Source organism: Austrofundulus limnaeus, unplaced genomic scaffold, assembly GCF_001266775.1.
Source record: "Austrofundulus limnaeus strain Quisiro unplaced genomic scaffold, Austrofundulus_limnaeus-1.0 Scaffold40, whole genome shotgun sequence".
Classification (NCBI taxonomy): domain Eukaryota; kingdom Metazoa; phylum Chordata; class Actinopteri; order Cyprinodontiformes; family Rivulidae; genus Austrofundulus; species Austrofundulus limnaeus.
Window position 1 is genome coordinate 1,152,986 of NW_013952442.1, and position 11,751 is coordinate 1,164,736.

The window sequence follows — 11,751 nt, forward strand, 5'->3', positions numbered from 1 at the left end:
CATGATAAATTGACTTAGAAGCAATAGCAATATTAAAATACATAAATATAAATAACATGCTTTGAGCAAAAATAATCATCTTTTTACTGTGGTAGTTCAAACAACCTGTATCTAAAGCTGTCAAGCCTTTTGAAATAGCTATCCCCATACAATGCTATGTGTCAAATGCATTTTTTGTTTGTTTGTTTTCAACTGAAGGCCACTTTCAAACTAAGCTTTTTATTCAATAATGACATCAAGCCTTTGATTAGCTGAGACAAAATCTAACTAAAATCTTTATGNACACAATGATATGATTGTACTTATTTGTCTATGAAAAATACTATAGTAATAATAAAAACTAGCCACACAACTACAGTATAGCAAGGAAATAATGATTTTAAATACAAATAATTGGTTGCAATATTAATACCAATGCAACGTAGTTCTGATGTAAAATTTCAATTTGAAAGAGAGGAGAAAAATATAGGTATTAATTACAATATGGCATCTGGTTGAACTATTGTGTGGAGCTAATAAATGTGCACTCCCTGAATAGTGTGTGCTTCAAATATTGTCTTCATATATTTAAAAATACCTGGATAATTGGGTTCGAGCCTAGTTTACATGCAGGCTATTCATTCTTCTGAGTGCTTCAGAATCGAAACGAGCCAAAAGCAACATAGGTCAACCTTAAAAAGTGCAATCTGTGAGTTATTGTGGAGCAGAAGACAAAACTAAGAGAAAAAAAAAGGAAACATAGACAAAGATAAGTCACCAATATACACACATCCAAATCAGCTTTCAGTTTGCTAAATCACATGTATTTACAATAAGTACATTTTATGTTGCTGACATCATTACCATTAATACTTAGTGCTATGTTATATAATATCATCTAAGAGATGAGGGGTACCTAACCAGTCAAGTGACCTTGGCTCAGATGCAGCCATGATCATGCACATAAACTGTTTCCCTGTTCTCTTATCGATTGGGTAAATTGTTGTGGGAGTAAACCTCTTGTTGGTCTCCACAAACTCACACAGCTGGTTATAAATTTTAGGGTACTCGTGGCGAAGGAAGACTCCCCTGGTCCTGAGCTCACGCTGGATATTGACAAAGCACACCTCTCTTGCTTTTCTTCCTTCTTCCCCTTCTTTGTCAATGTCTGGTGTGCCTGGAGGTGGTGTGAGAATGAGAGTTTCAAGCTCATCATCCTTCTTGAGTACTTTTTTGTCAGGGCTTGAGGAAGCCAATGACACCTTTGCATATTTTCGAACTGTTGGCGTTTGGACCCTTGGTGAAGGTCTGTTAGGCACTAGTTCACCAACAGCTATAGATACATTCAGAAGGAAACATTCACTGGGGTCGTATTCGTTACCTGCCTGCTGCAACTCCTTACAGTATTCACCTAGGTTGTCCTTAAAGCCATCCAGCTCTCTCAGAGACAAGTATGTTGGAGAGATGAGGAGGCTTTCAAGCCCAACTTGCAGGAAGTTGTCAGTTGTCTCTGGATTGGCAAAACCCAAAAAGAGAACGCCTCTCCCTCTGGAGAGGTAGCCAGCTTTAGCAATGCGTGAGAAGGCTTTGTGGATCTCTGAATTCTCTCTGCAGAACTTAAGAGTGTGCCGACAAACACTGCTGACACGTCCATAAAGACACGTCTCTTTATGGGTCTCCCAGTCATCCCTACGGCAATTTCGAGAGCAGTAAAATGTGTAACAACTGTGACATGATTTATAGTACAAGCAAGCGTTGAACATGCTCTCAATTCGATTGCACTTCTTGTTAGCGCACACCATTGTGTCATCTTCATCTGTGCTGTGGTCTGGAGAACATTCTTCTGCACTCCTTTGTAAAGCATCACATCCACTGTCAGGGTCTTTGATTGTGTCCGAGCTGGATTTGGAGGATGGGAGCTGTGTGTTAGGACTCTCTATTTTTTCAAGTCCAGAGGGCCCTGTGTCTTTGTCATTGTCTTCAGTTATCAGTTGTTTTAATTGGTCTAAAAGATTTTCACTTGACTTTTTGCTAGATGGTGGTTTGTAGTCCACAACCAGATCAGCCAAGAGTTCATCCAGTTGCTCCAAACTCTGTTGAAGAGAAAAGTTGTTGTGTTTCCTTTCTTTTGGGACATTTGCTAAGCTAGATGGCTTCTTCTGGTTAACTACCCTCAAAGCTGGACCTTTTTCACCACTTGAGGAATCCCAGCTAACAGAGTGGACATCACGACGTCTGCTGCCACCTGCACATATGTCATTGTCTGTTATGGTGATCTCTGGGGTGACAAACCAATGCCCGCTCTTGGAATTTCTCCATGGATTGCTTGAATTCTTCTCCAGGGAGTTTTCTGACATAGACAAAGCAGCATAACGTTTTGGTGAACTTGAAAGGTTAAGTATGACAGGTTTAGCTGTAACATCGGCAGATGTCCCATGCCTTGCTTGGTAAAATAGGTTTTCATAGCTTCGTCCACGTGGTGGCACAGGTTGCTGTCTTTCATAATGTGGATATATAATATTGTCCCAAGACTTGGAGTGGTTTTTGACATCTGCTCCCAGTTGATGTGTCTCTGTATAGCTGTTTGTAAACCATGGGGGCATGCTAGGGTCTTGCCTTAGTCTTGGTGGTGTGGTTAGAGAGGACTGGTTAGAGAAACCAGATATGCTTGAGCGATACCAGTCATCTGAAAAGGCTTGAGACAATCGAGGGCGTCGACGACCTTCTGTGTGATATGGTCTCATTGGAATGTACTGTTCCTCAGGAGAGTTGAATGATTTGGAATAAAATAATCTTGAGCCATTCATGTGGTATGGGCTGAACCGACCATCTTCTCCGCAGTAAGCTCTGGAGAATGGGGCTTGAGAAAAATATGAGCCAGCCTCAGTTGTGGAAAATGGCCGGTTATATACAGAGTGTGATGGCTCTCTGTTGGTTTGGTGGTCCGTGTAATATGATCTCACAGGAAGTGTGTGTACCCACCGAGTCCTTGGATCATACTGACTTGTTGTTGTACTACCAAGACTGGTTAAACTGGACCGATCATCCTGAAAGTAAGGTCTAGAAAAGGGTTGGACTGGATACCGAACTGCATCTTCTGTATAAAAAAACTTGGTTGGTATGTTGGGATTTGAGTAAGCTCTTTGCTCTTGACTCAAATATGGCGCAGTTGGTGATGACATCCTGTGCATGTCTAAATGCTGGTAAGAAATAGGAGATAAGCTGGTGGTGTACAGGTACCCCTGCCGAAAATCCCCACTGTAGCACTCACTGGGAGTGGGTGTTGGTGAGGAGGCAATTTGTCGTGGTACATACAGACCGGACCTGCTGCTGGCCTGAGAATATCTTTGCCAAAGATGATCAGATTGTGTGTTAGAAATTTGCCTTGATGCATGCTCCAGTACAGCAGCATCTGGTTTGATGTCCACACGGCATCTAACATGAGGGGTTACAGCAGGTTTATCTAGTTTGTCCTCCTCAAAACAGCCTGAGACATAAAGAGGAGAGTGGGGCTGAAGTTTGATGGGATGCACTTCATTTAAAAAAGCCCTGTTAGAGGATTCCCTTTGTGTTTCAGAGGTCTTTAAAGGATCAAATGCAACCTGAGATCCATCCCTTCCCTTCCTGGCCATTGGTGGTGACACTGAGATGGGCACAGGCGTAAGGGTAGCCTTGGCTCTCGGAGCACTTTTAGATCTAGATCTCATTTTGGAATCTGACCATGTAAGATAGCTGGTTTTGTCTTGAGTTGGGTTTTGCTGGAACTGTTTGGTATTGAAAAGATCAGGAGATGAAAAACGAAGATGCCCCGGCTGATCTAGTCCATTCCAGAGATCTTTGTTTATTGCCTGAAGCTCAGGCCTCTTGTACTGGTACTCCATCGAAGAAGAGAAAGACTGTGGATCATCCAGTGACTCAATGAAGTCGAAACTACGGCAGTGTCTTTTGTTGATGATCTCTGATTTATCAATCATTTTCATGTCACATTGCCTTGAGGGATGAAGAGAAATGGACTCGTCAGTGATAGGGTTTGGTGTAACGTCCTGATAGAAAGTTGATGCCAGGATTTTAGGTGAATGTGTTCTGGTCATCTTGATGCAACTCCAAGGTTCTCCGATTGATGGTGTTTATGATCAATGAAGCCTGTGGAAGAAAGATAAAGCAAATACATTTTTTAAGTTTCCTGATTAATTTTAATACTTACTAAAAAGAGCACAAACAGCTTTGAACACATATATGGAATATTTTCTTTCTTTCTTTCTTTCTTTCTTTCTTTCTTTCTTTCTTTCTTTCTTTCTTTCTTTCTTTCTTTCTTTCTTTCTANTTTCTTTCTTTCTTTCTTTCTTTCTTTCTTTCTTTCTTTCTTTCTTTCTTTCTTTCTTTCTTTCTTTCTTTCTTTCTTTCTTTCTTTCTTTCCTGAAAAGCTATTTACACTTGCAAAAATCATCCAAAGTAAAATTTTAAGGTTTAGTTACTGATTTCCAGATCAGAAAAATGTTGCAAAATTTTCATTAACTCTGTATCTGAGCAACAAAGCAGTGAGATGTTACTTATAACGCTTGAGTGAAAATAACAGAGAGAGACAGTTTTGGAAAAAAATGAGAAAGAAACTTTGATTAGATAAGAAATACCAAGTGAGCTACAGTGTGAGCAACAACATTCACATTATTCTGTGGTGTTAAGTTAAAGAAAGAAACATAATTCAAGGCCATCTTTTTATGTATCTTATCATTAAGAATAAAAATAATTACATAAAGATTTAGTTTAAATGTTTTTGACAATACTGCAGTATTGTTAGGTTGCCGTAACATTATGTAACTTTGAACCAAATCAATACCTTTCTACATAAAGAAAAAAACTGAGGAATCACATTAATTATTGAGGAATAACAAGATATGTTGTTTTTAGATGTATAAAAAGCACTATGGCCAAAATGTTCCAACAATTAGTTTTTTATGTCTCTCACACACATGGGCTTTCAGGTTGGCACTCACCCATGAGCCAACCCTGAGTTACCATCTGTTCATCATGATGAGAGAGGAGTGACCAGCCGTCTCCCAGTCATGCCTCCACAACACACCTATATAACACGTCTGTTCATGATCGACCTCGAAACACAAACGTCAACTGTGGTTCAAGATTTGTTGGGCATCTTAAGTGTTCATTTTGCTCATGTTAATTTAGGAAAATTGCAACATAACAACAGATTATTATTTCTGGTCGCTGGCACAAGGTGAGCAAAAATGTATGAGCCTATGTTTGTGTGCATGTGTTCATTAGCAAAAATTCTCATGAACAAGTGGACGGATTTCAATGAAACTCTCTGAAAGTAATTAATGGATGTACCTCTACAACTGATTACATTTTGATGTCAACACAATTCAATTTGGCCACCATAGCTAACTAAATTTAGCAAACACAAAAATGGCTATAATTCAGTCAGTTTTACAGAAATTAGTCTAAAATTCGGTGTGGTCATTGCTGACACTCGTTTTCATCACATACTTTTGACATCTTTGACAAAAACTTAGTCATTACCCATTGGAGTCAGTCTTATCTGTCTGTTACCCAAATATCTCATGAATCACTGATGGGATTTTATTGAAACTCTCTAAAAGCAAATATGTTCTTCTATATCTTTAGAACTTTACATATGGTTGATCTATCTAAAGACTAACACCGTCAATTCTAGAGATTAAGCTAAAACTTGCTGTGGTAGTAAATGTCGTCTGCAACACATATTTTCAGTGCTAACTGAAAGTGCAAGATCCTATTTTTGAGGGTGACGTGTTACTTTTAAGATTTGACCAACATAACCAGAATTTACTAATTTCTCTACATAACATGATTTATTTGAAAACTCTGGCATGAAAAGTGATTGATGGATTCTGCTGGGATTTCGAAATTGGGGCAAAAACATACAATGTGTGTTATTTATAAAAAATTTTATGCTGTGTTTAAGTGTTTATGTGTATCACTGAACTTAAAATACTGTTTAATGTTTTGAATTATGGCAAAAAAAAACAGCATCTGCAACATGTTGCTTTATTTATTATTTAGTTTAGAAAGAGTTCAACATTTGCTAGAAACTATAGGAAAAATATTTCAAAAACAATCCAGTCCTAAATTAATGTGAATGTTAAATGCCTTTAAAGGAGGAGGTCTCCTAATTGTTATAATAAAAAAAATGTTCCCAATGTTTCGAGCTGTGATCTGCTTTGCACACATTTGTTGCTTCATTATTGTGGACTCAGTAAACGTGGGTTGTGCATTCCTTCCATTTTTTTACAGTCCAAAGCTCCTTTTCAACAGGAACACAACACTTTCTAGCAATATAAGACCACATGCCACATACTGTCTCCATGGATACTGCACACAGCAAAGAAACCATTAGGGCCTCCTGCAGTTTGCACACTGAAGGAAAAAGCTCTGCCTGAAAATCAGCCCATCTGCATTTTCAGCAATCAAACAGCAGATTTGATTCCAAATTTGTATTTGTTTATTTTAAAGTCCTGGTTGTGAGAAGAAGTTAACTTTGGCATATAAAGGCAAACTAAAGGGAACTTTCAAAACTCTATTCTGCCCTTTTGCAAGGTTTTCTTGGCAGTGACTAATCTGATGCGTAAATCCATGTCCCCTGGAGGCGCATCTAGCCAAATACTTGCTCTAACACACTTGTGCGCCCCCCTTTCTCTTCTTATTTGGTGCTGCGGCACAGGGCGGACGGCCCTCTGTGTTTGGACTAATGCCTTTGAGCTCGGAGGGGCAGCGTTTGCAGAGGGGAAAAAAGAATCAGAGGAAAACCAAAATTAATCAGTCCGGCTAAGTTTTGTTGGGGGGTATTTGGGATATCGGGAGTGATGGGGAGGGGGAGGCCTTACCGTCTCGGCAGTGAGCTGATCGGATGCGGTGGTCATGATGAAGCCGTGAGGCGCAGCTTCAGTCCGTGTGCAGCAGCTGGGAGCCTCCCGGAGCCGAACCTTCGTCCTTCATCATCTTATCAGCATCAGCAGCGCTCTCACTCTCGATCATGGCTTTGTGTGTATGTGTGTGTGTTTGTGTGATGGAGGAGGAGGAGGCGTGTCTCGGTTTGTGCATGCGCGTGCCTCCGGAGGCGTGGTTGTGCGTGATTTTAGGAGGGAGGGAGGGAGGGGGACTATGGGGGGTAATCTGAGCATGCAGTCTCTGAGCAGCAATGCGGTCTGTTTTCTTCTGAGCGCCTTCATGGGCATTTCCGGGGCTCTGGTTCTGTTTGCTCATTCTGCAGCTAAAGATGGTTTCTTATCAGCGCTGACCATCATGAGGAAAAAAAAATTTTATAAGATGTTTTTTTTAAGAGAATAGAGAAACATCTTCAGCCACACATTTGTCCACCCATCACCACCACTTTGATTGATGACTTAATGGTGGCCCTCCCACACAGTTGGGTGTGAGGTGATGAGAATGTTTTTAATGAAATGGGAGAACCTTAATGTGAGAAAAAGAATAGAAATTTGGATTTGGTTGATTATTTCTTTGTTGTAACAATGTTTTCTTGGCAATAAATCTTTGTCATTTAAAAAAAAATGCATAGTTTTCCACCAAACATTGCCACATTTGAAATTTATGGATTGAGTGGAAGAGTGAGGAATCAATGAAAAAAGTTGCCAGACCTTCACTGCCCATGTCAAACTATTGGATTTTGCTTTGAGTTTCCAAGCTACAAAAAGGAGGTGCTCAGCAAAAAAAAAAAAAGAAGCATAAAACACATCTTAAACCCCGATCTTTAGGTTTACATGTGCTTTGTTATCTTGTGACTTCCCCTTAATCAGTGTTTGGTTTTGTAAGATAAAAACTGAAGCTTTTAAAATTGGATATATGCTTTTAAATCTGTCTTTTTCACATTTAAATCATTCATTTGGGGTCTATGTAAGGTGGAACTGCAATGCTTTGGTCTGAATTCCTACTCATTGTAACTCCACAAGCCCCTCTTTCTCGTCTTTTCTGAGGTACATCAACTATTTTTGACACTGTCTTTAATTCCAAATTAGGTGCTTCACGCCCGCCCCCTCCAGCTTCCTGAGTGGTCCATTCCAGTTTGATGGAGCGGTTCGCACTTACAGAATCTTTTTATTTACAAACTCATTCAAGACTTGTCCATCCAGCCATACATGTAAGTCCAGACCTTAGATGGCAGTTCCATCATAAATCATTTGACGCAGTAATTCAGAAAACCTCGTAGAAAATAAAGAAAACTGAACGGGTTGAAAATTACTACCCAAACAGAATATAAAGATGTTCAGGAGAGCCTAAATTCAAATTTTTTGACACTAGAGACTGCAAGTACACAACAAAATGCATTTAATGGCTAAAACCTGAATTTTACATGATATGTCCCATTAAAGCTGTTTTTTAAAGGAATGACGTCATGATGATCCTCAGAGCTTCTTAATTTGTAAGGTCAGAATAATCGATTCTTGCTTTTATTCAAACTTGTCCGACCTAGTTGCTCCCCTGACAGCAAACGATGGAGTCTCTTTGACACCTGTGACTTTGATCAAACAACTGGTTCCCTGTCGCTGGCAGATCTTGTTATTAAGCTCGCCCTACACAACACACATCTGCCCCAGACACCAACCTCACCACAATCGTTCTGCATTGTCTGAACTGATGATGGGGACAGCTGGCTGTGAGCCCAAAGCATGTGACTGCTGCAGAAGAACTGCTTACTGAAGCACTCTCCCTGCAGATGGAAATCACTTCAGGCAAACTCTGCTGATCAGGCTGAAGGTGATAATGATAATCTGATTTGACAGAGCTTTTTATAGGAAACGTGACTCTTCTCTGATTTAGCACGGTTGTTGATGACACATTTTGTTCTTTTTTTAATGATGACTCTTCCTGCCTGCACACTTGTTAAAAAAACACCCTTACATAGACCCATCTGTGGCATATCAAGTGTTGCGTGAGATAAGATTTGGTGGATTTCACATTGTGCCTTCAGTATCTCTGAGTGGGATCTATCTGAGCATGTTGCACAGTACACTGGCATCGGCTTGTGTCAGCTGTTGGTTCGCGGTGTCTGTCAGCTGGCTGCCAGCAGGTGTCTCAGAGAGTTTGTGGAGAGAAAATCAATGCTGCTCTGTTGATTAGAAACCCCCAGTGATGAGGATCAATCAGGCTTTGCCATCACAAAGTATCAACACTAAAATGGCGCACTGCTTCACAAAGCCTTCTCTGCTAAAACAAGCTTTGATGCTGCTCAGTAAACAACCCTCCATTCTCTCACACCCATTAAGTCTACGTTAGATTAAGTGAGTCACTGCAGACTTACTTCCTGGTTTCTTGTTCCCCAAGGAGGGAATTATATAAGAGATGTGGAGATGCACACACTGTCCAGATCTATACTTATAAAGTCCAGCTCAAAATAGCAGAAGACTGTCATAATCTGTCGGATGAAACAAGAAAAATACATTAGATAGACATGGAAATGCAAACAAACCCTGCTTCATTGTGACACGAGGGATCTCCAGGGAAGCCAGAAATGCACCTCTACAGCTCTTGTAGCACTGAATATTTCAACCTGCCAGAATTAGACCCTTCTGGATGTGACTGAGTGTTTGTCGATTCCTTCAGATTCCGCCCACAGGAGTTTTGGATCTGGCGGACTCTGACTCCGAAGGGACAGGACTGCAGCAGAGGAGAGTCTGAAGACTCACTGGGCGACGCTCAAAGCCTACCACCTTATTTTCAGGGCACTGCGATTTAATCCTTGACAAATTAAACCGCCGAATCCTTTCTGTCCGCCTCTCTCTTGGCCCGGTCCATTTAGGGCGCCCACTACTCAGACCCTGGGCTTTCATGGAGGATTTACAAGCAGCCATGTGAAGTATTCAGACACTTTGCAGCTCAGTGCGGCCCTGCGAAATCCATGTTGGCATAATTTCTACTCTTTCTGGATCAGACTAGATTAAATGCAAAGGACTCTTAGGGTTTTTTTTTCCGGGTTAATTAGAATTTCCAGAGGAACTGCTGATTGCGCCCTTGGGGAGCTGAGCCTAGTTGGTGTAAAATCTGGTTCAGAAAGAAACTTTTATGTCAACCCCTGGGAACTTAGAACATCACTAAGAAGGTGTTGAGAGGGTAAAGACATAACTTTATAAATTTGCTGCCTTCTGACAGGCACCACTTCAAAGACAATCATAATCCATATTCAGTATCTCATGAACCACTGAACCTACTTTTACAAAGTACCTTCACATAGTAGTCACTGTACATCTACAACTGATTCACTATTGTAATCGACTTGGTAAAGATGGATGCCATGGCTAATCTATTTTAGCAAACAAAAAAGAACAGTCATTTTTTACAGATCTCTAGTTATAATTATATGTAGTAGCTTAGAGTCATCCATCCATATATCAAGTGACAACAGCTTAAATTTAGGAAAGTACAAGCTTTAAAGGCTTGAGTAGGGACTATGCTAATCTCAGTAATTTTGGCTATAAAGTAAAAGAAAAAAGTATGTTTATATCAGAAGGCCTATAACAACAAGGCAACAGCCAAAACACCCCACTCCAACATTAACAATGACCCCACTCTGGCCACCATCTTGGAGATGCCACTGCTGTAGATAAGAAAAGAAAAATATTGCATCAGCAGGAAGACAGCGCACACATTACCACTTCCCTGCGCCTGATTAGTAATTTGTGTTTACCTTGTCTGCACTAAAAAAGAACATTCTTATCGACTCCAAGAAACACGTATAAACAAATTCATGCGCAGGCCGAACCATTTGGGAGCGGTAGCCATGGTAACCCACACCGAGTAGGAGCAAAAGAGGCAGAATTGATTTCAAAGGGAGTGAGGGGAAAAGAGCTGACGAGAGTCGACCATGGAGCCCATAAAAACCTACGTCACGAAGAGAAGGCACAGGGAGGCGAGAATGACTCGTGAATCTCCAACAGTCTGGCCTGCAGAGACCGTTCGGCCTCTGATGGGGTGTATACTGAAGACATACAGCACTCTTATGTTTTTTTTTTTTTTTACTGAGCAGATTATCTCCAGTAGGGATTGACAGTTTAAAGTCAAAATGGGGAAACCCCTCTGGGAGCCTCACGGTGAAAATCAGATAAGAAGAAAGACCTGCAGCTCATGCAGGTGCATTCTCAGATCCTCTACTCAGCAAATTTAGGTCAAAGTCAAAATACTAATCATAGCTTGTCTGAACAAACACAAACTCCTCTGTCCTTCTCTCTGAGGTCTTAGACGTCCCTTGGTGAAACTTAATTAAATCTTTATTACACGATCCACACTCATCCATCATTATCTGCCGTTTTGGCTGAGGAATCCACCCAGTCATGTGTGCAAGTTCATGAAGGGGAAACACACTTGGAACGAGGAAACAAGCCCCTCAGTAGGGGGCTCAGTTCTCTCTGAGAGGTCCTGGTGACGGGATTATTTCTGGTAGTTGCATTGTCACTAAGATATTGTTATGTAATGCAACAAAAACGAGCTGCGCCACTCCAGCTCCAGCTCACAGTTTTATGAGAGGGTTGTCAAACCCTGATCGGGGTCAGCAGGAGGTTTTCTAATGCAGGGGGGTTCTGTCATTGAGGTCCCACTATTCAAGACAGACAACAAATCTTTTGTGCCTCAGTTAGGAAGAATCAATGAGCTTCTTCTAAATATGGATATCATTCGCTCTGCAGCCCACAGCAGCACAATGCGAAGCAGTACCGGGTTGCACTAATTGTGCAGGGCTGTGTGCTGCGTATAATAGCGGGAGCAGCC

At 40.9% G+C, this 11,751-nt stretch overlaps 1 protein-coding gene across 1 annotated transcript; it reads right to left on the minus strand.

The window, feature by feature from the left end:
• Positions 1 to 285: 285 nt before the first annotated feature.
• Positions 286 to 7,041, minus strand: unm_hu7912 (un-named hu7912). Its single transcript, XM_014007184.1, has 2 exons — positions 6,861 to 7,041; positions 286 to 4,122 (listed from the first exon to the last, which is right to left on the minus strand). Exon 2 carries the CDS (start codon positions 4,068 to 4,070, stop codon positions 864 to 866), a length of 3,207 nt encoding a protein of 1,068 aa, XP_013862638.1. The 5' UTR covers positions 4,071 to 4,122; positions 6,861 to 7,041; the 3' UTR covers positions 286 to 863.
• Positions 7,042 to 11,751: the final 4,710 nt, after the last annotated feature.

Excerpts from the sequence above, each read along its gene's own strand:
- unm_hu7912 (XM_014007184.1), bottom strand. The coding sequence starts at position 4,070 with ATGACCAGAACACATTCACCTAAAATCCTGGCATCAACTTTCTATCAG.